Here is a 26,638-nt window from a genome sequence, read left to right on the forward strand (position 1 = left end):
TGCCTGAGGAGCTGCGCCGCGGCGGGAACGGGTTGGGAACGGACGTGGCTGAAGAGCGGGTCGTCTGCGCGTTCTTTTTGGTGTTTTTCTTTTTTTAATTTAAATGAACCACTTCGTCTTTGGAGTCGCGCAGCACCATCCTTTTATCCCGGTCCGGCGCTCCTTCAAGTAGGGCACGCGTCAGCGGGAAGGCTCGCGCAGAATGCTCGCACAACCGGCTTATGCAAAGGAGCCTGTGACCAAGGACGTGACAGACTAAACCATTTCCTGCTCAAGGACAGCGGAAGGCCACCAGGCGATCTGCCACCAGGCGATTTAGGGAGCGCCGGCTACCCGAAATGTAATGTAAGCGCCCTTCGTGTACCGCACCGACCCGTCAGTCACGCCCAGCACGTGGCCCCGATCCGAGGGCACGGCGCCCCAACCCCAGCTCGGGCGGCGCGCCGCTCCGGGTGCTGCCCCGCAAAGGACGGGCGTGACCTTGGGACGTGGTCCTGAGTAAACCACGGTGGTAATTACAAAGGAAACCGGTAATTATACAGCAAAAACTCATGCCAGTACACTGGTACTGTTTGGTCTCCCAGACAAATAAAAGCATTTAACACTGAAATGAGATTATCCTTGGATTTACTTGCCATTTTACCCTGAACCATTAAGAGCTGAACATCAGACTTAGGGAAGTTCATACCGGTGCCTATGAACGTGTACCCCAAATCACGATGAATACGTTGTATACAATGATAACAAAGTTTGGGCAAAAGGTAAACAAAAAAACCCTAAAGCTTAAAGAATAAGCATTTGTGTCTTGCTTCTCCTTTCCATTCACAAACCTCCCAACAAAAGAAAAACGTAACATCAAGGGAAAAGAAATAATTTATTAGAAACTTCAAAAGCAAACTAACATTTATCATGTAAGCCTTCAGACTTGGAATCTTTAAGATGAGGAAGTTTATACTCTGCCTCAAATACTTTAGAAATGCTCTACGCACAGTTCCAGAGTCCCGATGGTTGTACTGCTTCCTCCCCAGGCTTGAGAACTCTTGACAGGATGGAACGCAAAAGGAACCTGGAACATCACAAAGGTGTGTTACCAGCGTGAACAACTAGATCCTAGCAGTGACATGCTTTCTTTTCACAACTAAATTGAAAGATGTTTAAGATTATAAGACTTCTGAGTATCTGAAAAAAAACTGACTCAGCAGGTACAGGCTGTATTAGTTTAAATGAATGTAATTTCATTTTTTCATTAGTTTAAATGAACAGTAAATGAAAAATGATAATGTAAATACAAAATAAAAAAAAAATCAAACGTCACCATCAACAACACTACCTCATTGAAGGATGAAAGAAACAACAAAAACGGTAACAGTGACTAGTAATTAATTCTGAACTCTATAACTGCATTGTGAGACACTGTTGGATTTTGCTCTGTTCAAAAACCAAAAGACAAGTGTACAAACTGAAAATCAACAGTTTCTCATACAGTAGGACAACAGTAATCAAACATTCTAAGAACACATCAACCCTCTAGTAACATTAATCGTGGCCTTGTGACATAATTTAAACCAAATGATTTATTTAAAAATGACATCCTCGGTTGTGAGCCCAGCACAGCTCCACACACATCAGTGAAACACTTGTAGCTCAGACAAGCTAAGGAACTGTATCAGAAATGAAATAAATGATATGAGCTTTGAAGAGAAAGGTGAAAGCCACCTTTTAAAATTAGGAAAGTTCATTTCAACTATTCACCCAACAGAAAACTCTTTTTTTTTTTTCCCCCTGAAAAAGTGCTACTTTTAAATTCAGGCTTTAAAATGCATGAGCTCCTCCCCAAACCTATTCTAGGTGAGAAGTTAGAGGTGGTTGAGTGCTATGGGAAACATTGCACGTAAAAGGATACAACAAGAAAGGATACACTCTGCATGACAGAATTATTGCAGTATATACGCAGGAATGTTTCTAAAGAAGAACAGCAGAATGTTGTTTAATTTTACTTAATTCTCAAAATTGCACACACATTAAATTTATGCTGCCTATCATAAACAAAAATGTATAACTTAATAAATACACTTTTGACCCAGTCTGGTGAACCCACCGTCACTAACTCAGTATTCAAAAGTAAATCCATCTTTCGATAACTTGAACTATATTTGACAATAGCAGATTTTTGTTTCATTAATTCTTCCTCAAGTCTTTGATATTTTACAGACTCACTTTCTCCATCAGATCCAAAACCCAAACACGCTTCCACTCAATGCAGGGTTTCAGGTCACTTCTCTACAAAGAAGCTGATGATCTCTCAGCATCAGTTTCTTTTACATAACCCTTATATCAAAAAACTCTATTTTACCCACAGAAAAATAGTTGCTCCAAATACTGACATTTTTGTCGTTCATCAAGAAAAAGGCATTTCAGTTAGCAGTAAGTCACGCAGTGTTTTTATAAACCATTATGTGTTGTTTTCTCCACCAAAGAAACAATATTCGTAGAGAAAGTAATAAATAATGTTTATGAATTAATCAACAGCTTCTTCCAGTTAAAAAAAAAAAAACAATTCAATTTTGTTACAGAAGAGAAAAAACGCTGTGATGCAGTACAAATCAAACTTCATGTTCCCCAGGTGTCTGCATGAATTTCGGATTTATATAATGGAATTCTGCATCACAAATTAGCATTTATCAGAGTATTTCAGCAGACACAGGAAAACACATTCAATGCAGAAAAAGGGTTCTGCCTCATCATTAGCGTGCAAGTAATTTGTAAAGAAATGATTTGTACTTTGCCTAGGATTCTTAGGGATTTCAGTTAGTCTGTGGTGCATCATGTGACTGTCACATATAAACGGTGAAGGCGTGGAAGAAGTCCCATCCACCATTTACTGAAGCCATGAAACTGAAGCAACCCACGCAGACTTTCAGATGTACAAGTATGTCTTGAGTGTTTGCTCATTTTAAAAAAAACCTTCTGAGTTGATCATCAATATGATTAGTAATATAGTAAGCGTCTGGTTATTTTCTTTCCGCTACTCAAGTATTATTTAGCATGTTTAGTAAAGTCAGAATCAAATTTAATGCACTATGCTGGTTGGAAATACACGACATGCCAGAATTATCATTCAGAGTTCACATCTAAAGCTTTCTACTAGTTAAAAATACTTCAAGTTTCCTTTTTCCATTTAAAACAACTTTAATAACATTCTTATCACACCCTAGAGAAAATATAACTAATACTTTTTATTTAACTAGGAAAGAATAAGAAAAAAAAATGAAACACTTCTGCACACCCTTGTTCCTCACAGCTCAAAATCAAGGTTCATTCGTCTGCTTTCAATAAACAGTACGGAATAACACCTGTAAGAACAAGCCATCTTTTATCAAATAAAAGATACTAATTTGTGGGTTGCAAGTCAAAGTAGTACCTGTAAGACCAAACAGCACCTTAGAAGTAAGGTAAAAAAGCTCAACTGAGACCTGATGAAAAGTCAGCAGACAGAACAAGAAGCCTACAACTGAAGTAGTTATTACAAATATAAATACTACCCTCACAATAACAATACCAAGGGAATTAAAATAATTTTTTAAAATTAAAACTATTTGTTCACATTGCAAACTTCAGAGTTATTTGTTGTTTTTTTTTTTTAATCTTTTTTTTTTTAAGTAATGACCAAGACATTCAGATTAAAAAACATACAGGAGTAAGCAGTATTTTTCTAAAGCACTCAACCTAAGCTTTAAGTTCTAAGATAAGGAGATGGATATCCAGAGAGATGTTCAATCATAACATGTAATTCAGATAAAATGCTCTTCAAATTTGAGCTTGCTACCTTATCAGAGAGTGCAGGCTGAGAACAGTGTTTCTGTCTAAGACAGTTCAGTACCCAAATTTTTGGGGGCCATGGAAATTCTCACAATTTTGCTTCAGTTACTTTAGAATAAAGCAAATACTTAAGAGTAAGTGCTAGTGAAGTAAAGATGTACTGTATGAAGTGATTACTTTTAGCAGAAAGTTAATTTCTCATCAATTTAGACAAATGTTTTAAAAAAAATCAGCACCTGTGCACTCTGTAGCAAAGCAAGTCTCAATTACTGCATTATTAAGTAATATTTTCAGAAACACAAACATTTCCTAAATCAGACAAGCTTAAGAGATGCTGCAGTAGTAGTACTAAGATCTCATTGACAGAGGTGGCAGAAACAAGTTTATTGCTGGGAACAAATATCCGAAACAGCTTTACAGCATGCGTGGTGTGAGTAAGGACAGAAAAGGGCAAAGCTGCCACTCCTTTTGAAGCCAAATCCCAGAACATTACTAAAAACGTAAATGCTCAAATTCCATGAAGTCATTCTCCCCAAGTTCCAATCTCCCAGCATTAAGGATCAGAAAATGCAGACAACTATCCTAGGATCTCAAGATAAGGAAAATAACAGACTCGAGGTTGAGATGAAAAAGCAAACTTGAATCTTAAACCAACTACACATCCTGCAAACTGGTTTCCTGACAGAAGAGTACATTTAAGAAAAGAACATTGTATGGAGTATTTCTCTTTCACTGTCACTATTCCTAAAGCAATCATAAAAAATAAAAAAAGGCAGCAAAATGAAAAACAAAACGCTGTCATTTTTAGGCAAAGTATCCATACCTTTTGCTATGTTCTACTTTTTTCTTTTCACATCATTGGAATCCTGCTTTGGTCTAGCCGAACGAGCAAATTGCTGAGATTCCGTTAAGGACTACAAGCGTCAATGATAAACACAAGTCAATCAAGAAGCAACACAATCCTAGTCAAAGATAGGACCTCGCTGAACTGCAGCACACTTCAAGAGAGTATATCCTAGAGCTCATAAAAAACTGGAACATTTGGAACATTTAATTTAACAGTAAGAAAGGATGCGAAAAAATTTCAAACTCAAACAACGGGGCAGTCCAATCAAAGGAGTGTAGAAATCCCAACATGATATACATACCCCCAAAGTAACTAATTTGTATGCAATTATAAGAGAAGAAAAAAAAAAAAAAAAAAAAGCCTACCAACAAAACAAAACAAACACTTCATCTCCCAATTCTGCAAACACAGGTTTAAACAATTCAAAAACCCCACATAATTTAAATGCAATGGCTATACATCTTAAACTATCCTTTGGATTGGGCTTACGGTATCAAAGAGCAAAGAACAGAAAAACAATTAAATCTTAAGTAAGGCTCATTTACCTTTCTATTTCACAAATGGTGTCCCTACAAATTTTTAAGATATAAATTTTACAGTAGTACACTAGGTTCTTCTGTCTAGTTTTTGTAACATATCTCTTCTTCCTGTAGATTTCTAACAAAAGCCTCTAAGAAGGCAGAACTAGATACTGACAGACAACTCAAAAGGAATGCGATGTAAATATTTGAAGAAAAAAGATACAACGACCATGGGTTTTTCAAATAAGACATATCCATTTGCTTCTTTTAAAGCTTTAGCAGCTGCTTTTTCATTTGGAAGTCCAATGAAAGCCTGACCCTTCATACGGCCTTCTTTCATTAAACGTATATCGAACCTAGAGGAAAAATAGAGAATTAGGAAATCATAGAATAGAATCACAGAATCACTAAGGTTGGAAACAACCCCAAAAATCATCAAGACCAGTCATTCACCTACCGTCAATATTTCCCCATTAAACCATGTCCCTCAGTACAACATCTAAGCGTTACTTGAATACCTCCAGAGACAATGACTCCACCACCCTCCTGGGCAGCCCATTCCAGTGCTTGACCATTCTTTTGAAGAAAACTTTTTTCCTAGTGTCCAACTTGAATCTCCCCTGGCGCAACTTGAGACCATTCCCTCTCGTCCTTCCACAGGAGAAGAGATCGACCCCCCATCTGACTACCACCTCTTTTCAGGGAGTTGTAGAGAGTGAGGAGGTCACCCCTGAGCCTCCTCCAGATTAAACAATCCCAGCTGTCAGCCACTCCTAAGGCTTGTGCTCCAGACGCCTCACTGGCTTTGTAGCCCTTCTCTGGACACATTCCAGGGCCTGAATGTCTTTCTGTAGTGAGAGGTCCAGAACCGAACACAGTACTCGAGGTGTGGCCTCACCAGGGCTGACTACAGAGGGATGGACGATCACTTCCCTGCTCCTACTGGCACCACCATTTCTGATAGAAGCCAGGATGACATTGGCTTCTTGGCCACCTGGGCACACTGCTGGCTCATCTTCAGCCAAGGGTCAACCAACACCCCGAGGTTCATTTCTTCTATGCAGTCTTCCAGCCACTCTGCCCCAAGGCTGCAGCATTACCTGGAGCTGTTGTGGCCAAAGTGCAGGAGCCGGCACCTGGTCTTGTTGATCTTCATCCCATCCGACCAGGGAGGGCCCAATACCAACCTCTGGCGAATAACACTTGTGAACACCAGATGGATTTAACTACTAATACATGGGAGTTTTTTTTCCTAACACCTTTATATTTCACAACAATACTCATACTTCAAGCTGGAATAGCCGAAATGGATGCAGGAATTATGCCATAGGAGACCACTTACATTTTGCCTAGGAGATGCTGTTTATTAAAGGTTGTATTAAACTGCAGGATGGTAAGTCTGTGTCCAACTGTAGTAAATATCCCGTATGCAAAATCACTAGATTCACACAATCATTCATGCTGTATTCATTATGCATTACTCAAAAAATAGTATATTTAGTAACTAAAATCTAAAGTTAAAATAGTAGTCTTTAGAAATTGTGGACAATAATCCTATTTCTGTACTTGTGACAGTGTCCACAGAAGTGAAGCATTCTTTCCTCACCCAATAAAGAAGCAGCACCAGAAAGAAAAAAAAACAGAAATAACTAGTTTTCAAATTACAGTTCTCACCAATATGAAAAAGCTAACATCAAAGATTTCATTTTAACTTACATATTTCGTTCCAGTTCTGACTCAAAGTCAACATATCTTCCGAAAATGAACTTGAGATCCTGGAATTAAAGGACTGATATAAGAAAGTTGCTAAAAAGCCTTTTTGACAAATATTTAATTTTTCTTCTTTACATACCTTTTCTTGCACTTGTTTAGCCAAATTCTTCACATATATCCGGCAATTTGGTTCACCTGGCTCATAGTTTTTAAAAACAGAAAATTTTTCCATTTCTTGAAGAAGACAGAAAAATAGACAATTGTTTTATTTTTTTGACTAAGAATAAAGCAAATTACTAAATTGCATATGATAAACTAATAGAGAAAATACTTCAAATTTTTATTACAACAAAGCAAACAGCTTCTATTACATAATTTATTGTCACAGTTGTACCTTCTCTAGAAAGTCTGTTTTTCTCTAGTTCTCTTCTAGAAATAAACTCTGATGGTATTTCATCATCTTCTTCCTCTGTTTCCATTTTATCATTTGAGCTAGGAGTTGGGAAAATTCTTCCAAATCCTGTATTATTGATTTCTTCCGTGGTAGCATAAAGATCTATAATTTGAACACATTATACAAGAAGGTTGTATGATTATTCACAAGAGGAAGGAGAGCAAGCAAAAAGAGTATATTTCTTTTATTAACATTTAATTATAGCAGACTCTGGAAAGAAATCTGAACACGTCTTTAAGGAAAGTTCTATTAATTCCTGACTGTACAAATAGAATTTTTTCTACAAAATCAACTGCAGTACCAAGACAAGTCACAGCACAGGCCTGTTAAATTAAAACTAGCCCTGCTAGTTTTTCAAAGTCTGTATCAATGGTTTACTTAATTTTCATTTAAAAAAGCTCTAAAATACTGAAATACACAGACTAACCACAGCCCTATAAGAAACCACCACACCCTCACTGCTGCCACTATCCCGCATTTTTACTGCAGATTATCAGTGTAACACAGAGAAGAAGCTGGCAACCATCTTAATACTACTCTCTAAGAGAGAGCTGGAAAAAGAAGATCTAAAATTAGCTTGATCCATTCAATTACAAGATATATAATACTGAGAATATATTTGTACTGTACTTGCTACAGGCAACATAAAGTTTAAAAGAATTAAAAAAAAGGTGCAATTCACAATAAACATACATACATACAAGGACAGAAAGACTTGAAAATGCTCTATATCCTGCACCATATGAAAGCACTGAGCTCTCTTTAACACACGAAAAGCAACAAATGCAGACAAGATGCAAGCTGGTGTTTTTAAACTCTGATGTATACTATCTACAAAATCTTCTCCAATACAAAAGAAGAACAAACAGGATTGTCTAGTCTGAATTTTAGCAGACATCCGCATACCGAAACCACATCAAGTTCACATTAGATAAATCTGAAGTACAAATGCTTACCATTTTTTTCTTCTCTTTCTGAGTTTATCTGAAGAACAGATGGGATGTCAGTAGTAATATGGAACTCAATCTTTTTAAGACCTACATGCTGTGGTTGCTCAAAGACATCTGAAGGTGACAGGGTAGGGTGCAAATTACTGTTTAAAACAACAACGTGTTAAACATTCAGACAGGCACTTATTTTTCTTATTTAGGTTGCTGATAGCTTTTCATAACTGGCATTGATGTTGCTCTCATACAGTGTGAAAAATATTCCAACCCAATTGCAGAAAGAAGACTGTTACAAAAAAATCTTGTATCACAACTGATTATCACTAGATAGAAACTCTGGTGGCTACTGTGCCACAGTACTGCAATTTCAAAAATCAAGATGATCTAAACAAAATCAGCTCTTATTCTCCTCCTCCCCCCATTTTTCTGTTTTTCAGAATTACCTCAAGCAATACATACAGATCACTTCTATCAGCACTGTAACATGAAATTGTTTTTATTTTTTATGAAAAACGGTCTTTTGATAGCAAGAGAAAGAGATAGAAGTAGAACTTTAATACTATGGTTGTTAAACAGATTTTAGTTCATACTACATTAACAATGCTACCTTGCAAGCAATTAGGCCCAACTTACATACCAGAGAATACTTTCACTAAAACAATGCTACAGAAAACATGATGCGGGCAAAGACGCTGAGCAAAAAGAATAATTTTTCTGAAAATATGCAAGCAGAAAAATAATACAAACCTGTGTGGAGTACATGTGGGAACATTCAGTAAGTCCTTAATTCTTTGCTTTTTTCTAACACCACGCTTCTTCGTGTTTATTGGTCTTTTAGGTTGAAGGGTCGCTAATTCCATCAATTTGGTCATTCTATTATAAATAAAATGAAGTTAAAAAAGATCCAAATTGGTTTATATTTTATTTGAGAATGCTCACTTGTAAAGGCAGCCCTTCTCCCTTCCTTTAAGCCCTTGAAATGCAACTTTTCAGAATATAAGTTATTTGTCGATGCATGTATTTTTCTGAACACAACTCATTTATTTCAGTTTTAGTAGCAGATTAAGACAACAATTTCTTCACTGAGTATTGTTTTAAGGCTTAAAAACACTTCTAATATAATTTATTCCCATTTATTCCCTCTTGCCATTATTATTTCTCCTAGCAATACACACTCGATGTACAAAGAGCATTTTGGAAGTCAGGAGGCAAAATTATTTAAGCTGAGCAATTTACTCTCTAAAAATATGAAAAACTGAAGAAAACCAGAGAACAATTCATTGCCTCATTCATTAAACCTGCACTCTCTTTTCATTATGAGTTTTCGGATTTTTTTTTTTTTTTTTCAAAGTAAGAAATCCTAACTTCTGTGCACAGATGAACACATTCACCCTCCTGCTGTCATTCAAAACAGCACTATCCCTCCATTTTTCACTTACTATGGAGCTTCGTAACACATTGGGAATACATCTATAGGCTACAAGTGTTCAGAGATTTAACCAGTGGCTGAACAAGTATCCAGAGAAGTAAAAACTATGTATTTAAAAATGACTGTAAAATGCACACCTCTCTTTTTCCTCCTCGTTATCACTTTCATACTCTGATTCATCTCCACTAGAGACTTGCTCTTCTTCCTCTTCAGGCAAAGGAGGCTCTTCAGGAGGCAGAGGTGGAATTGGTGGGGGTGGCACAGGCACTGGTAAATACTCTTCATACTGGTAATGAGGAGAATGTAAAAAAAGTGACAAAAGATTGTTAAGTAAAAACTTTGTGCATCTTGTTTTCCTTTGTATACAATAAAAAGCCAAGGCGATACATTACAAGATAGTAAGAAATGGCTTTTTACAGTACATTTACGTAGATTTATACACTATTTTGATAAACTACATTAGTAATTAAAAATTTGCAGTAAAAAAAAATTCCAATATGTAAAAGTGGATGATTTCATTCCTTTTATTTGAGGAGTTAAATATAAAAGCAGAAACTAGATCCCTGCAGGGGTTTGTGGGTTTTTTTGTTTTGTTTTGTTTTGAACATTGCATGTAGTCCTAAGGACTTTTTTTTCAGAACACAGAAAAGGAGCCCTGAGCTACTAAACAATTTCAGTTTATACACTGAACTTTCCAACAGCTACCAAAACGACACCATTTCTATAAGCAGCGAGGATTTCATGAAAGGAATATGATTTTTCATTAAGAGTATGGAAGCCACATATTACAAGGAATTACCTACATACAAAATCACTTTTAGAAGTTTGAACTTCTGATCTCTTATCACACTTATTATATTTTAAATTGTGAATCCTTTTTCCAGTACCTAAATGCATCTATTTTAAAAGTTACCATGGGAGGGCGAGCAGTAATTGGTCCAAAAGGCGGAGGAAGATTCATTTTATTCATAAGATGAAGTACCTGAAATGATTCAAGGTAAGAAATACTTCCATTAGAGAAATAAATACAGTTCCTTGCTAGATATCACAGCTGATTACTTCTGACAGGTAGAAAGGTAGAAATTAGCAGTTTTAATGACAGTACAACCACACAGGTTACCAAAAAATGTGAAAGCCAGCAAATGAGATGCAACAATAACAGTGAATACAAGCAACACCCTGAAAAGGCTAGTAAGAAGTACATAAAACATATCAGTATGAAATTATAAGTGTTCCTAATTCAGAAGATCACAACCACTTAAGCCTTCCACATCAGTGAAGTAACAGATAGTTCTGGTCAATGAAGTCTCAACGTAGCCAAGAACAAACGCTGGTTAAAAGTATCACAAGACAGCTAACTTGTATTTAGTATGTAAAAAAATATTTCTATGGATATCTAGAAGAGGAAAAAGGACACGTTTTTATTTTTATACTTCCTTTTTTTTGCTGTTTTTTTTTTCCCCACTTACCTGGACATAAAACTTGGGCACGCTTGCCAAGGCATTTGCTATATTTGCTAGAATTGTGCTTGAAGGTGGTGGATACAGATACTTGAGGCAAGAATTGATAGGAAATGTGAGGCTGAGGAAAAATAATAGAAACAATGAATCTTAGCTCCATTGCAATAAAATAGCTGATAAAAATTAACGGTTACTAAAAATTTTAGCTGTTAGTTACATCTGAAATATCACTGAAATATTACCATTCTCCCTAGAACAGTTACGTATCATTTTGACTGGCTGGGCCACCCACATTACATTTTTAGCACTGGGGAATAGAACGTCCCCTAGCATATACCAGACTTACTGGGCTTGGACACAAGGAAAGTAACTACACATACAGAAAGTCTAACAAACACAGGACAGAACCAACATCTTCCAGCATCATAAACCCAAAACTCCAAGTGCTAGATTAATCAGCCCCAAAAGAAAATTATTCTTCACGTAGGCAAAAATACAAACAGAGAAAAAAAAGACTAAACTGTCTAAAACCCAAACATCAGGAGTACTCTGTTGTTAACATTAAGAGAGCCCACTCAGCTCTTAAACTCCTGAGAAAGTGACAAACTGCATTAGAAGACTTGTAGGCAACTTGTAGCTCAAAGTATCGGTCGTTACTCAACTATAAGACTCCTAAACTTGAAGAACTATGAATTTTATCTTTACGAAAAATTGCCTACAGCTACGCATGTAGAAAAGGAGTACTCTATAAAACAAAACTACTACATTCTCTCTTGTTCAACAGAATATAACATTTAAAACAAAATAAACCTTAACAGAACAAAAAAGTTTAAAAAGTTAAAAATATTAACCCATGGCTAGGTGCAATTCCATTCTCTATTTTAAGACAGCTTGGTTCTTTCTTCTCTTCTTCTTTCACCGGCTCTTCTGAACTAAAAAAATAGCATTAATTAAAATAGGGAAAAAGTTCACTGCCTTCCATACAGCCTACCTCTCATTTCAATTTCAAAAAATATTATAAATAGATCAGTATAGTATTTTTAAGAACTTTCATCAATGGCATTACTACAGCAGGTACAGCAGCCAGACCTGTAAGACAGGTCTATGCAAATAAATATTTATCCATATTAAAGAGTGTCTCCCCGTATTTATACATTTCTCATTTAAATCTACTCACAGGAAAAGAACCAAAACTATCTGTGTTACTCTTTGTTCAAAGGTTATAAGATAAAAAATATTGTTACTGATTTGTTCATATTCAGAGCAGACTAATTAACTTTTAAAAGCTCTACAGCTGATTTTAATTAAGCACAATGACATAGCTTTTATCGTTTTGCTGCGCACTGTACAGGTAAATCGGAAAGCTTAACTATACAATTTGCTTTTTTTTTTTTAATTAAATACTCAACAAATATTTGAAATCCAAACTATCATAGTCCTTGATGACTATAATTAGGATTTATTTTTGTATTTTTATTTATATATTCTTTATACATTTGAAGAGAGATTCTGTTTTATGTTTGATGCAAACTTCGATAGTACAGCCCTACGCAATCACACTTACAGGTGTCCATTTTGCCTGACTCAATTAGATTAGAAAGAAACACCAGGAAAACACTGCACGTACTTTCTGATGGCAAAATGAAACTACAACACTGACACAAAAAAGAAGCAGAAGAGACTCCTAAGCACAAGGAACCTGGGTATCATAGAGGTCATCTTACATAGACTGGAGTCTTGCTCTACATGAAAACTAGCAGGACTATCTCTAGTGAAGGACTAACCTACAGGAATAAGGATGAGGATTGTTTCAAGATTATACTGAATGGGACAACACCAATAGGTGGAATAAAATCGCTTATCTACAGATTTGAACATACCTATTAACATTACTAAAAGGCTATGATTTACCCTTTTACTTAACAGTACCAGGAAAATGTCATGAATACAGAATTACACTTCCTTGAACACATACAAATTGAATTATTATCCACATACCTTTTACATCTGTCTGACAGTGAAGGCTGGTTAAGTACCTGCACGCTATCTTGCTCCTTTGCAAATTCAACAACTAACGTGTGCCCTAAAAGTTTCAGCTGATGCAGTCTTGACAAAGCCTTCAAATGATTATTAAGGAAAAAGGAAAGAAACAGAAGAGGAAAAATATCAGATTGTTTCAAAGCAAGACTTTAAATTTTAAATCTGAACATAGCAGTGGGACTGCAGCCTCAACACTTATTACACACACTAGTAAATCTCTGATTTCAAGAAACAAATGCCTCTCTCACAAACTACACACATGCTGTAGTCTACCAGCACTATTTCAGAATCTGTAAATTATAAATTGCCTAGTTGTTACATGGTGAAGCTCTAGTTCTCTGCAAGTCTTGACAGTCTACCAACACCAGACACAAAGCAACCTAAATTCACCACTGTTTATTTCAAAAGTCTTTGCGCCTTATTCCAATATTACTTTATAGCACGACTTAATAAATGATCTCGAATGTAAGAGTGGCATTCAGGACAGAGGCTTTTCACCAGTCAGATTTAAAAGGCATCACTAGTAATATCTTTTTACACACGTCCTCCATTAACACGACATTTTTCTTATTATTATTGAGGTTGGGCACAAAAGGCAGCTTTGAGCTGTTTACTTCACTATGTCTAAATTTTGTCATATACCCAATTGTGCACGAGACAAGCAACTTAGGTTTGTTTCACAGCTTATACAAGAATGCACAAGCATCCTAGGCAAAACACCATCAGCATCATCTCATGTGACTTTGCCTTGTTCTAAGTCACAGGTTGGACCAGATGACTTTCAAAGACCTATGACTATGCAAGTGGGTTGTTTTTTTTTTTGCAAATCCTTCTCCTTATGATTTAACCCTGCAAGCAGCTAAACACCACGCAGCCTTTCGCTCACAGCCACCTCTCTCCCAGTGATATGGGGGAGAGTCAGAAAAAAAAGTTAGAACTCACAGATTGAGATAAGAACTATTTACAAAGATGGAAGAGAGAAATAATGGTAGTTATATAGATAGGTAGATAGAAAGTTTATACATATGTGTATTTGCAAACCAAATGATGTACAAGCAATCGCTCACCACCTGCTGACCAATGCAGTCTCCAAGCAGCAGCTGCCTGTCTGCCCAACTCCCCTCCATTTTTCAAGGTTTTTTTTTTATGCACGGCACCATACGGTATGGAATACTGTTTGGCCCGTTTATGTCAGCTGTCCTGGTTCTGTCCCCTCCTGGCTCCTTGTGCTCCCCAGCCCCCGTGCTGGCAGGACAGTATGAGAACCTGAGAACCTGAAACATCCTTGGTTCTGTACACCACTGTTCAGTAACAACCGAAACATCTCTGTGTTATCAACATCGGTTTTCTCCTAAAGCCAAAACACAGCATCATACCAGACACTAGGAAGGAAGTCAATTCTGTCCCAGATAAAAACAGGACGCTCCTGAAACAGTAACATTTTAGGTTGCTCTATACCAGATCACATGTAAAACACTATGGAACAAATAACAATACAGAGAAGCCCTTTGCTAAAACAACAACAAATTTGAATACAAACCTTTACAGCAGCATTTTCACTAGGAAAAGTAGCAAAAGCAGTATGTTTCTGGAAAACAAACAAAATGCCGTACTGAGTTCAAATCAGAAAGGTAAGAAAATTTCGTTATCATTCTTCTAATGATGGCGGATGGCAAAGGCTTAGTGAACGTTCTTTGTAAGAAATCAGAATAAGAAGTTTCTGCATTGGAGTGAAGACCTTTAAAGGTTCCCTCCAAGTCAAACGACTCTACGATTCTAAAAGGCAAAGCTGCGGGGCGGATCTCTGCCCCCCCAGCGAGTACCCCGCGCTGCCCCGCTCCTTCCAAAGCACGGGCAAGGCCGATGTCCTCCGGGCCACACCGAGCCAGGAAGGAGACGGCCCGGGCCTCCTCCCGCCCGCGCCCTCACCAGCCGTCCGTGGTCCGACAGGACGCGCACGGCCACCGCCCCGAAGTGCTGCAGCAGATCCTCCTTCTCCGCCGCGGTCAGCTCGGCGGGCAGGTGCCGCACCAGGAGCGTCCGCCCACGCCGTCGCGCCACGCCGGGGTGACACTGCCCCGCGCCCAGCGCCGCGCCACCTGCCCGCTCCTCCTCGCCGCCCGACGCCGCCATTGCAGCGCGAGGCCGGAAGCGACGGCAGCGCCACAAGTCGCGCGAGAGCAGAGGCTGACTCCCGCACCTCTGCGGGCAGGCGGCGCGAGACGCCTCAGCCGTCGGGGCGGGGCTGCTGTGGAGCCGGGCTGGGGCGCGTTTGGGCGGGAAGCGGCTGCGGCTGTCCGCGTGGCGGCGCCTGCTCTGCGTGACTTGCAGTAACGGCCGGCTCAGCCCCTCTGCCACTAGGGAGAAAAAGCTGGGGAAATGCAGTGTTTGGAAATACATCAAGGAGCAAAGCAGAAATTTAGCAGCGATTTCTTCTAGGATCTTATAGCTGCTGCATTTTTGTTGATACCGTTCACATAGGCTAGGAAACATGTGTGAATTCAAAGACAAGTGGAAGAATTGGCACAGAGGAAAATACTGCAGTGTACTTTCACTATGACACCAGCAATACCGTGTTTTCTGATGTTGAAATTTTAATACCGACCAGCTTTGTGAACTGCGGCCTAGTATTTTATAAATTCAGGAGACTCTAAAATGTTGGTCAACATGTAGTTGTAGCAGGTAGGAGTGTTAGCATTGCAAAAGAAAATCAGTGGCAGCTTTGTTGCTCCATTCTGTGTAAACTAGACCTTTAGGTCCACTCCCAGGTAAGGATACAGAAGGACATTTTATGCAGATATGCATTTTTTAGCAAAGCAAACTTTTCACTTTCATTTGAGCTCTCTAATGCACTCCAGTCCTTCATCTGTAGATCACTTACCAGATGGTGAAATGACAATGTAATTCAAAATACATTTTTTTTCTCTCAAAACTGAGAAATGTGATTGAGCTCTAGTCAGAGAAGGAAAAAAAAAAAATAAAAAGAGGTGTTTTTTCAGTGACACTGAACACTAAAAGTGGCATGAAAAATGTCACTAAAATTTTGAAAAAAGTTTTAAAAAAATCAAAATGAGTTTTGCAGAATTTCCTAATATTTTGGACACCATTCATTCATTACTGACCCCATAAAGTTGTCTACTAATGACAGATCAGCAGTGGCCAGAGGCCAATGCCATTGTCCTGTGTAGCGAAAATCCAACTTGACCTGTCAGTTACAGTTGTTTATGAAGCCAACAAATGTCAGTGACATGTAGAATGATGAAAATGCAGGACTCCACTAGAAATGCTGTAGTTTGTTTTTAGATGGTATGAGTTAATGGGTTCCCAATTCCTTGGAAAGCATTTATTTGCATCCTAAAGTTAAAAAAAAAAAAAAAAAAAAATTATGAAAGCAGAGATGTTGTTTATTGGAGAACTAAGATGCATAAAGGTGCTTTGGTGCTTTTAGATATTTATCCTAGTGAAATGAGTCCAGAACAAATTTTAAATGTTCAGTAATAGTTTAATAGTTGCATTGTGGGATTTCAGGACACTACTGTTTTCAATATTGGTTGTCTTTTTTTTTTTTTTTTTTTAATGCCTCTAGGTATTTTTTATGTCTCCAGAGGAAGAAAAAAATGTATATTCAGTTGACTGGATATGAACAGCTGTAAGTGAGTAGGCAAGTCACTGTGTTAGCATGGTGCAAAGCTCAAGGCAGTGTGCCCTGTCTTTCCTTGTCTAAAAATAGTGTATGCCCACATAAATAAAGACTCTCCAAGAGCAATCCTGGAACTCCTATACAGCTAGGATTAGGAGGACCAGTTTTAAATGACCCTAAAACCAGTTTGCACAATCCACAGACTAAATAACTGTGCAAATTGAGGACATGTCCTTTCAGTAACAAAATTGCATGTTAGAGTTGGCACTAGATAAAAAATATACATTGTATTTACTGGATCTCCTGGGTTTGTTTTCGTCATTCACTGACAAGATAAAGCTTCAGATTACAAGAGGAGCATGACCTTAATTCAAGTTCTGTTCCCCCCAAAAAATAGTCAGTATTACTTCTAATACTTCTAATACTTCTAATTTGAGAGGCTGTCAGAAAAGACTTTAAAAAAACAAACAAAAAAAAACAAACAAAAAAACAAACAAACAAAAAAAAACCACAAACCAAACAGTCTCTGCACTAAAGAAACTATATAATTGCTTTTGGCTTTTCTGCATTTAGTGAAAAACAAAAACATGGAACACTTGGTACTCTATACATATTCTATACCTTATTTAGACTCCAGCAATTGGAGTTCCATTATCAGAATAAGGAAAGAGCTGTCTCTGCACACCTAGCAGCCTCAGCTGCAAGTTACTGTCATTACTTTTAAGAGAAACTGTTTACAAGCTATATGACGCTACCAGATCTGACCAGGACAAACTGCAGGTTTGGACATGAGGTTAAAAAATGGCAAAGGTGGAGTTCTACTCCTGGGAAGGAATAACCAAATGCATTGGCGTAAGTTAGGGCCTGACCTACTGGAAAGGGGCTCTGCAGAGAAAGACCTAGGCGTCCTGGTGGACGACAAGTTGACAGTGAGTCAGCAGTGTACCCTTATGGCCAAGAAAGCTGATGATATCCCGGGGCACATTAAAAAGAGCATGGTCAGCAGGTTGAGGGAGGTGATCTCCCCCCTCTAGTCTGCCCTGGAGAGGCCACATCTGGGGTGCTGTGTTCAGTTCTGAACACTCCAGTTCAAGAAAGATAGAGAATTTCTAGAGAGAGTTGTGGAGTCCCCTTCTCTGGAAATATTCAAAACCTGCCTAGATGCTTTCCTAGGAACCTGCTTTACAAGAGGATTGGGCCAGATGATTTCCAGAGCTCCCTTACAATCACTATGGTTCTGTGATTCTGTGATTTGGAAACTGCAATCGGTAATTTCTGCTTTCTTTCCCTTCCTTGTGTAATATCTATAGTTATGCCAGAAACAGCTATAGGCAACAACAACAACAAGAAAAATAGTTGGTTGAGAGCTGATTTTCTTTGTTTTCCCTCAGAAAGAAGAAAGCATTATAAGCAAGTGGCTTTTAGTAAGACAAAACTAACAAAAATGCCATTTTATTTCTCCAGAGTTGCTAATTTGTCACTTTCCAGGGTTCACTAGCTTATTCTCAAGCTGCTGGGTTTTTTTGTTTGTTTGTTTGTTTTGTTTGTTTGTTTGTTTTTAATTCATATATTTTCTGCCTTATCTGAAAAGTCTTCAGAAGTCACACATTTCGTAAAAGACTGTCTAGTATAGGACATTTTTACCTGTGATTCAGAGCTAATTTAGCATGGAGAATTTAGTGACATCGTTGTTCTGACCTCAGTGTTAAGTGTATATTAATGTTAATATTTCTATGTCAAGTGTTTGAGATAAGAAATAAAACATTAAAAGTGATACATAAAAATTTTCATTACATCCCAGTTGTGTGTGGATACGTAGTTTTCTCACTATATCAAAAACGTTGGCCTGTTAAGCTGTTAGCCATTGCCACTGCTGAAATGCAGCACCCACTGCCTCACCGTGCTGACAATCCACTGTTTGGTCTCCATAAATGTTTAGCAAGTGTCAATGAATGTCTGTGGTGTGAATTTTTCCAGCTGGAGGAATTCAGTGACACACCTTTGTTTCATATGCACTTCCATGTCAGACACCGTTTTGTCAGACCATCTCTGCTGACATCTGTCACATGGCAACAAAACATAACAAAATATTGGTGGGAAGGTTCATCCTCTACTTCCATAACACCAAGATCCATCTCTGATATCGTGGGCCAACATAATAAAATGGGAAGTGTTACTTTTGGAGCAGCCCTCATATCTGTGATGATTTTGTCGTTTCTGCGATTGCATCCTTAAAGCAAAACTTCTCAGTTTGTGGGTTTTGGTGCAGAGTAGATTCTGCCTATTGGCTGAAGATGAGCAGAACTGCTTTACAGGAAAATAAACTTTATAGTTGTCTAGCATGTCTTCATCACAAGTAGAAATCTGTGTAGTAAGCCATATCTAAAGCTAGAATGCTTGACTTTATTCTTTGAATGACTGTCAAAGAGACTAATACAATTTCAAAGTGCAGACTAGATTTTAGGACTTAAACTCCAGATGGAACAATTAATTTCTAACTGTACACATGGTGACTTTCACAACTATAAAATCTGCAGCCAGAAATATTGTTTGACTGCTTTTCTTTCTGATTGAAGCCTACTTTTATTTTTCCTTATAGATTCAAACTACAGATTACAAATCCCTACTGTGTAGCATACCAGTGTCTACATAGCTTCTACTCCATTTATATTTTGCATAAAATTACAGATGAGTGAAAAGATTAATAATTATTACTCCATACGACTCATTGATTTCAGGGCTTTTGCTGTCATACAAGGCCTGTATTCCTGCATTACATCAGAGTGATACAAACTTTGCTTTATAGAGTATAGAATAAGTGCTTTTTGCTGCAATTTACATCTATTTACAATTTACATCTATTTTCCAATTTAAAATTAAATTAGACTTAGCCAACTGATAAGAAAAATTGCTGTTACATCTAAACAGGCTACGCTAAAGCTCCCAATAGGTCCAGATAAATTCAAACAAAGTATGTCTGACATGCTTCAGTGCCAAGGCTTTACAAACAATGAAAGTCTATGTCTTGTTATTAGCAAGGACTGTATTGGATTTCATGAGCTATATCCTATATGGAAGAAGTAGGTGGTATCACATATTACTCAAATTCAGTTCCCGAAAAGATAATTTTTTCCATCTAATTGCCTGTGAGCTAGACAAAGCTGGCAAGATATTTGTTAAGAGTTTTAATAATTAAAACATTTTTCGTAAGGCAACTAAGGAAAAAAAGAAAGCTACAAGAACAGCTTTGGTACATCAATGACAAAACTGCTGGGGGAAAAAATTGATTTTTGTGGTAGGAATCCTGTAATTTCCTTCACATTAAGATAAATAGTGTAGTGTAAAAAAGTAGCCTTAGAAATTAAAAGTTAGTGGAAGGACAAGAACACCACTGTTAAGATAAACATATTGCTGGTAGTAATAGCTAATAAGAGTTGCAGAAGATTCAGTCGTAGGCAAGAGCTGTATTTTGTTTGGTATTGTTTAAACATGCATACAACATCAGAGACCTCAAAATGATTGTTACATGTCATTTAACTTAACTTGTAAGTTATGTAGATGATTTTATTTCCATTCCAAATATATCTGAATACAGTTAGGGTGAATAGGAGACCCTCATATCTTCTCTATTTGTGTGCTCTATTGAATTGCATTGCTGCGAAAAGGAAATAAGAAAGTAGATTCTGAAGAAAAAAAAGAAAAAAGAGAAAAAGTAGGGTAATCTCTCTCCTGAAATGTAAGTAGCTTTTATTTTTTTTTTCTGTTTGAACAAAGTACCAAAACAATGGATAAATTCGCTTAGAATTCTGCTTTTGATATTTGACCACTAGATGTTGCTGTAACTTAATTGCAAATTATGCTGTTCGGCTAAATCTTTGTTGCTCTCATTTTGTAGAACCCTGCAGCATCTTTTATAAATAAAGTCAGTTTTCTTTCTTGACCTGCCATATACTGTAGTTGTACCTTAAATAGACCAGTTATATTCTATACAAATCCATATAGATCACATCTCCTTAGCAGAATTCTGAGTGCAGTAATGTGATCCACTCTTAGCTTTCTTAGCTAAGAGCTCCATTAGACTTTCCAAGATGGCACAATTTCACTGATATCTTCTCAAAGTGATCTCAAATTAAGAATGTTTTTTTCATGAGAAACATTTCCAACTATTTGTCATTTTCATCAAGTCCTACAAATGTTTGATTTCTTCATTAATTCCTCCATCTTTTGAGAAATGCTAACAAAGTTAAATTGGTAGCATTCAAAGCATAATTACTCAACCAGTTGTTCCATGCATAGGAATGTTACAAGCACATCTCCATTCATTGGATGCCCATGTGAAAAACAATATGGGAATCAAATCAGGTTTTGCGATTCACATTGTAAACTAGGACAGCACCGGTTCAAGCATAAGAGATGCTAAATTAGCTTGATTATCAGCTTTTCTACTTTCCAGACATGCATGCGGTATACACCTAGCAGTCAGATCTGAATCCTACTTTCAATACGTAAGCAAGAAAATCATGGTATTTGAGAGAAGTTTACATAAAGTTTATCTTGCCCTTACTGAAAGAGTTTGCTAGCCATGCTGGGATCCAATAGGGAAATGGCTACGTTGCACTACAAAGCCAGCTTCCCAAAAAAAATGGTTTTATCCACAGCAGGCTCTAAGTTGAGATGTAACTCAGCATTCACTTTGAAGAGCAATCTTCTGTTTCTCACATTCATTACAATTAAACTAAGTCTTAGCTCGTGTCATATAAGCACTTTATCTCTTCTTGGGTTGCATGTCTTTACTAATCTGCTCTGAGGTAGACATATAAAGGACACCAAGTTACAGTACTTATGCTAATTGTATAGCCTATTTCTCATTTTTGCTTCTAAGTATAAACTTACTGGCACCTTCAAAGGTACCTAAAATTGACCGCCAAAACACCATTATATACTTCCATAGGCAACAGATACATTAAGTATTCTTCTTCACTGAATATCACTGAAATATTTGCCATTAAAACTGGAAAATCCAGTGCTACTGAATGTCAGTGTCGTGGATCTCATAGCTACAGAGCGCATTTACACTATGTTATGATGTGCACGCAGTAACAGATTCTGAAAAGGGAGTGTGACCCAAAACAAAATGGCTTTCCTCGCTTTATCTGAGATCTTAGACTCTAAGGCCCTAAGACCAGATTCTTAGATTCTAAAAAATATAGAGTAAAGGCCAGGCCAAAAGTCAGTCATCTCCTTCCACACACTTGTGTAGGATTCCATGAATTGTCTATTTAAGCCCTTTTTCCAGTAATATTCAGGTACTGCACAAAATACTAACTTAGCATTAGTAAGGATATCAGCATTTTGCCGGTCTTAAAACTGTTGGTACACAAAGAACAAATAAAACTGATACAAAAGGCTTTAGTCACCAGAATTTCTGTTGAAGTGAACTTAAATTCTCACACCATTAAGAGTTTTGGGTTGTAACGCATCTAATTTCTTTGAGATATTGATTTTTATTTCTTAATTTTCTTTCTGATTCAACTTACTTTTTGATGCTAGTAATTATGATTCCTTGTGCTGTGACAATCTCAGTGGTCAAAAGAAGGTTCCCTGTTGAACAAGAATTTTCCCTGATTACATTAAAAAGTCATCTGGAGATTTATTGACTTGAATTACAGCAGCTTATTAACCACTAAGGCTTCTGTAATTTACACAAAGTAGTGTAAATCATGGAAGAAAGCAACAAATTTTATATGGGAATAATGGATTTTACCTTTTATGACTGAAAAGAAGAGCTAAAAATCCTTACTACCGGAAGTGTACATCTACTTTATATATTGGTGCCAAAGTCAGCGAGAGCATGTCATCAAGTCAAATTTAAAAGGAGGAACAAAGACGAATGAGAGGAGACTATCTTAAAACTGCAAAATAAAAGGAATAGTCACTAGAAGTTAGATTCTTCCCAGTAAAGAATATCTAGATAAGTTCTTGTGCATCTCTGCTTCTGCATCTCTGCTTTATGTAAGACAATATAACAGACTGTACTTCACTCTAGGTTCTCTTTTTTGTTCTCTAAATAGGGTTTCTATTTAGTGTTTTGAATCTACTGAATAAGAACATGATTCTTCTGGAAGGCTTTCAAGTGCACAGTCATTCTCATAAATCCATCTATTTTTTCTGGCAAAAAATAAAAGCAAATTATTTGCACAGCAAATTATTTTTGTTTATATGATATTTAAGTATTCTCCCTTCAAGACAAACTTTTTTGCACATTAAGTGTGGTGGGAGGAAATAAAACATTTGATACATTTATAATAATGTTTTTGTAGCATAACTTTGATGAAATTCACACAACAAAGCATTACGGTGTCTTCATCTGAATGCTTTCAAAATGATCTGGCTAAGTTAAGAAGGTTAAGTGAAAAAAACATACAGATTTTCCTTTCAGTTCATGCTTCTCTTTCTAGACCTTTTTCCCCTGTGAGGTTAATATTTCTTAAATTAGGCTACCTTAGGCCAAGAACATTCCATTCAGTTTCACTGAATAGTAGCTTTTAGTTTTACACCTTGGTTGCTTTCTTTGCCAAAGCTTCTACGTGCATAGTGGTGAGCACTACCTCAAACAAGGCACTTCAAGCACAAACTGTAATCATGTTAGTCTTATTAATTACTGGCTGAATGAAGATCTAAATGCTCAGGATAGCTCAGACCTAAAATCCACAGGACAAACCACAATTTAAATCTTACTAGACATTGAAGGAGACTGTGTTCATGGCACACAACATAACCTGGTTTAAGGAACTCCTGGAATTTCCTACACCTGGCTCTTTAATTTAGGATGAAGAATGGGCACATTGCCTTTATGACTGAATTATACTTCCTGTCTGCTGTAGGGAGTCAGAAGAAAACAGAAGCAGTGGAACAAAAGGGAACAAGGCATTGCTGAGCACAGCCTTGGGACCACAGTGATGGACAAGGGGACCATAGTAATTACAAGGGGAAAAACAGTCATTTTGAGGATCTGAATTTGAAAAGATTTGGAACAGTAAAGATATAGTATGCTGTGCTTTTGTTCCTTGTACAGTAAAGAAAAAGGATTTTTACTGAAATAAAACCTAGCATTTTCACTGTCTCTACCTAATCAAATGGAATAACACAACTCTGTGTTTGGCAAAACAGAAAGATACAAAAATCAAGTTATAAGCACTGGGAAAAATTTTTTCTTCATAAGATGGCAGCCACTGTGACAAGAATAATGTGCTGAAGCTTCTTTAGTGCTCAGAGCTGCTACTTTTGATAGCTTTGCTAAGGTAAAGCCCCGCACTTTCCAAATATGGTCAGAGTCTATCATTTTTTAACACCTAAACATTTTATTTGCAGATCATTTCATCACTGTGGAAGATAAACCACTGTATTTGGCAACAAATCCTTATTTACACTTTGCATAAGGCTCAGTTAGTGGAAGAAGCTTCTTGTCAGCTCTGAAATTACTTCTGTCAAACACTACCTTTACTGCAGATCAGTCTTTCAGCTCATTAATTATTCCATTGTCTCAACCCAAAAGAAAATGTTGGCATTCTCCTTTCTGTCCATTTACCATCATGCTGCTAAAATAATAAGGCTTATATATAAAATTTCATAGGTAGAGCTTGGAGTTCTTACATCTAATAGTCATATCTAGAAGAGTTTAGCGAGCTCAGATGTCATTAAGAGTTTATGCTAAGCTATTTCTTATAATTCTTGAGATCCTTTTCTCACATTTCACTTCCATAAAATGATTATGTGATCATTATATCTTGTGATAAAGTCATATTTATTGATTGAGGGACAGATCAAGTAATGGAATTTGGCTTTCATGAGCATAGTACGAGGTAGTTCTACTGAACTTACTGAATAGAGATTTCCCAGTGAAAAACAAGGGAGAACCAGAGCTATGAAGCCTAGTGAGATCCTGAGAATAAGGATGTGAAAGGAAGAGCCAACAAAAGAAGAATAAAGAGAGAAAACCCAGCAAGAAAAAATAGATAAAATTTTAAGAAGGATAATTTGCTACTGCATAATGATATAATGCATATCCAAGACTACAAACAAGCTCTACAGAAGTAAGCATCAGGGGGCAGCACAGACTAGCTGTTGCCTGAGGGGACGTAAACGGAGCAGAACAAAACCAACATCACCAGCCAGGGCGCAGCACCTGAGCAAGGTTAGAAGGGCATTTACAGAGATGGTGGCTATCCAACACGGAGTCTAGACCACGGGACACAATTATTGGGAGGAGGTAGGTCTACAATTAAGGAAGAGAGTCAATCCAAAGGACAAATCCAGGACAAATGCCATGCACATCCACATTAACATGACACTCTAAGGTCAAGCCAGGAAGTCTGTAGGTCACAGCCTGAATCAAGGAGCTCCATGGCTAAATTAGTATATAGCAAGTTCTAATACTAATTACTATACTAAACTCTATACTAAACTAAATACTATACAAAACTGTCATGGTTTCATGATTTTTGGTTATCAGTATTCCACATCATAACATCATGTAATGCACTGGCGGTTTGACTGCTGACGCTCAAGTTCCGGGTGCCTGTCCGGAGGAGAAGAAGAACTACATTTCCCCAGGGGGCTTTGCGGTCAGCGAGGAGATATAACTCCCGGCAAGGTCACCTGATGTTCTCTTCTTTGCCTGCGCTTCTTCGCTTGCGCTTCTCCGTCTGCGCTTCTTCGCTTGCGCTTCTCTGCCTGCGCTTCTCTGCCTGCGCTTCTTCATCGGCTCAACTGGACTGCACTTCTCATCTCAGCGTTGTGGTGAGGCCGATCCACCTTCCAGACACACACTCTTTCTCTCTCTCTCCTTATATTCTGCTGATACCATATTTAGTAAATTAGTTTGTTTCACCTCAGATTGTTGCCGCTGTTTTCAATTATTTCGAGGTCCCCTATTTTCCTTTTCCAGGGGCGCGGATCTGTGGATCCCTCCGCCCTTCTAGTCACGGAACCGGACCGAACCAGCCCGTAAAACGTTGACAGAAACAAGTATAGCAAGTACTAATAGTAAATGGCACTCCTCCTGCAGTGCCATAAGAACCCATAGAGGCTGGGATCTGAGCTTAAACAGTGTTCCTGGGTCCATGTGCAAGGGATATGAGCGGAGGACTGAGCTGAGGCTGTTAAGGGCCTTTAAAGCATCGTTCGTGCCGTCAGGGCTGTCTTTCTCTAAAGAGAGTGTGATGAGAGTGCGAGAAGCTGTAATTCAGTCCAATCACAGAAGGGTTAATTGAAAATAGAGAGTATTATTGACAATGTACTGCTGCATGGATACTTTCTACATGTCACCACATGAATTTCATGTCAATTCAGTACAATTGTCATCCATGAAGTTTTGGAAAGAAATTCTATCAAGGGAAAATTTCACAGAATGCTGTAATTTGTTGGGGTTTGTTTACTCATTCATTTTTTTTTTTTTTTTCTCTAATAAGCTTTGTCAAAATATTGTCAAAGAGGGAAGTGGAAGAGGAATGTTAAAGGAAGTTCATTTATTTAGTTTTTAGGTGAATTGCTCTGATGGAATATTTCTTTCATTTCTGTATTCTATTAAAAAGTTTTATCTACTTTTTTTTTTTCTTTTCCATTTATGCAGTTGTGAAGTAGTTTATTGCCCTAAAACTGCATAGGCTGGGTCTGATTTTTCTGGTTTCTTAGTTTGTTTTGTCCACTTTCACATTTAGATGTACTAAGGGACATGGTTTATGGGGAAATATTATTTGTAAGTGGATG

General features: G+C 37.5%; 1 protein-coding gene across 2 annotated transcripts; it reads right to left on the reverse strand.

Annotated features, from left to right (window-relative positions):
• Positions 1 to 855: 855 nt before the first annotated feature.
• RNPC3 (RNA binding region (RNP1, RRM) containing 3) lies at positions 856 to 15,416 on the reverse strand. 2 transcript variants are annotated; one of them, XM_085232276.1, is made up of 15 exons: positions 15,160 to 15,416; positions 14,771 to 14,818; positions 13,189 to 13,307; positions 12,042 to 12,122; positions 11,200 to 11,311; positions 10,644 to 10,712; positions 9,868 to 10,016; positions 9,049 to 9,174; positions 8,311 to 8,447; positions 7,295 to 7,456; positions 7,040 to 7,134; positions 6,904 to 6,962; positions 5,411 to 5,543; positions 4,643 to 4,715; positions 856 to 1,066 (listed from the first exon to the last, which is right to left on the reverse strand). In XM_085232276.1, the coding sequence occupies exons 1-14, from the start codon at positions 15,361 to 15,363 to the stop codon at positions 4,656 to 4,658; spliced, it is 1,554 nt and encodes a 517-aa protein (XP_085088402.1). In that variant the 5' UTR covers positions 15,364 to 15,416; the 3' UTR covers positions 856 to 1,066; positions 4,643 to 4,655. The 2 variants fall into 2 exon arrangements, with proteins under 2 accessions (XP_085088402.1, XP_085088401.1); XM_085232275.1 differs by having other exon boundaries at positions 856 to 1,962.
• Between the last annotated feature and the right edge of the window lie 11,222 nt (positions 15,417 to 26,638).

The sequence above is a fragment of the Meleagris gallopavo genome, chromosome 10 (assembly GCF_905368555.1).
Source record: "Meleagris gallopavo chromosome 10, MGAL_WU_HG_1.1, whole genome shotgun sequence".
In the NCBI taxonomy this organism is placed as follows: domain Eukaryota; kingdom Metazoa; phylum Chordata; class Aves; order Galliformes; family Phasianidae; genus Meleagris; species Meleagris gallopavo.

Bases quoted from the DNA above. Each gene is read 5' to 3' on its own strand.
- RNPC3 (XM_085232276.1), bottom strand. From the start codon at position 15,363: ATGGCGGCGTCGGGCGGCGAGGAGGAGCGGGCAGGTGGCGCGGCGCTG. The intron at 13,308-14,770 runs GTTTGTATTCAA...AATCATTTGAAG, and splicing joins GTGAAAATGCTGCTGTAAAG to GCTTTGTCAAGACTGCATCA. The intron at 9,175-9,867 runs GTGTGCATTTTA...TATTTATAATAG, and splicing joins AACGAGGAGGAAAAAGAGAG to AATGACCAAATTGATGGAAT.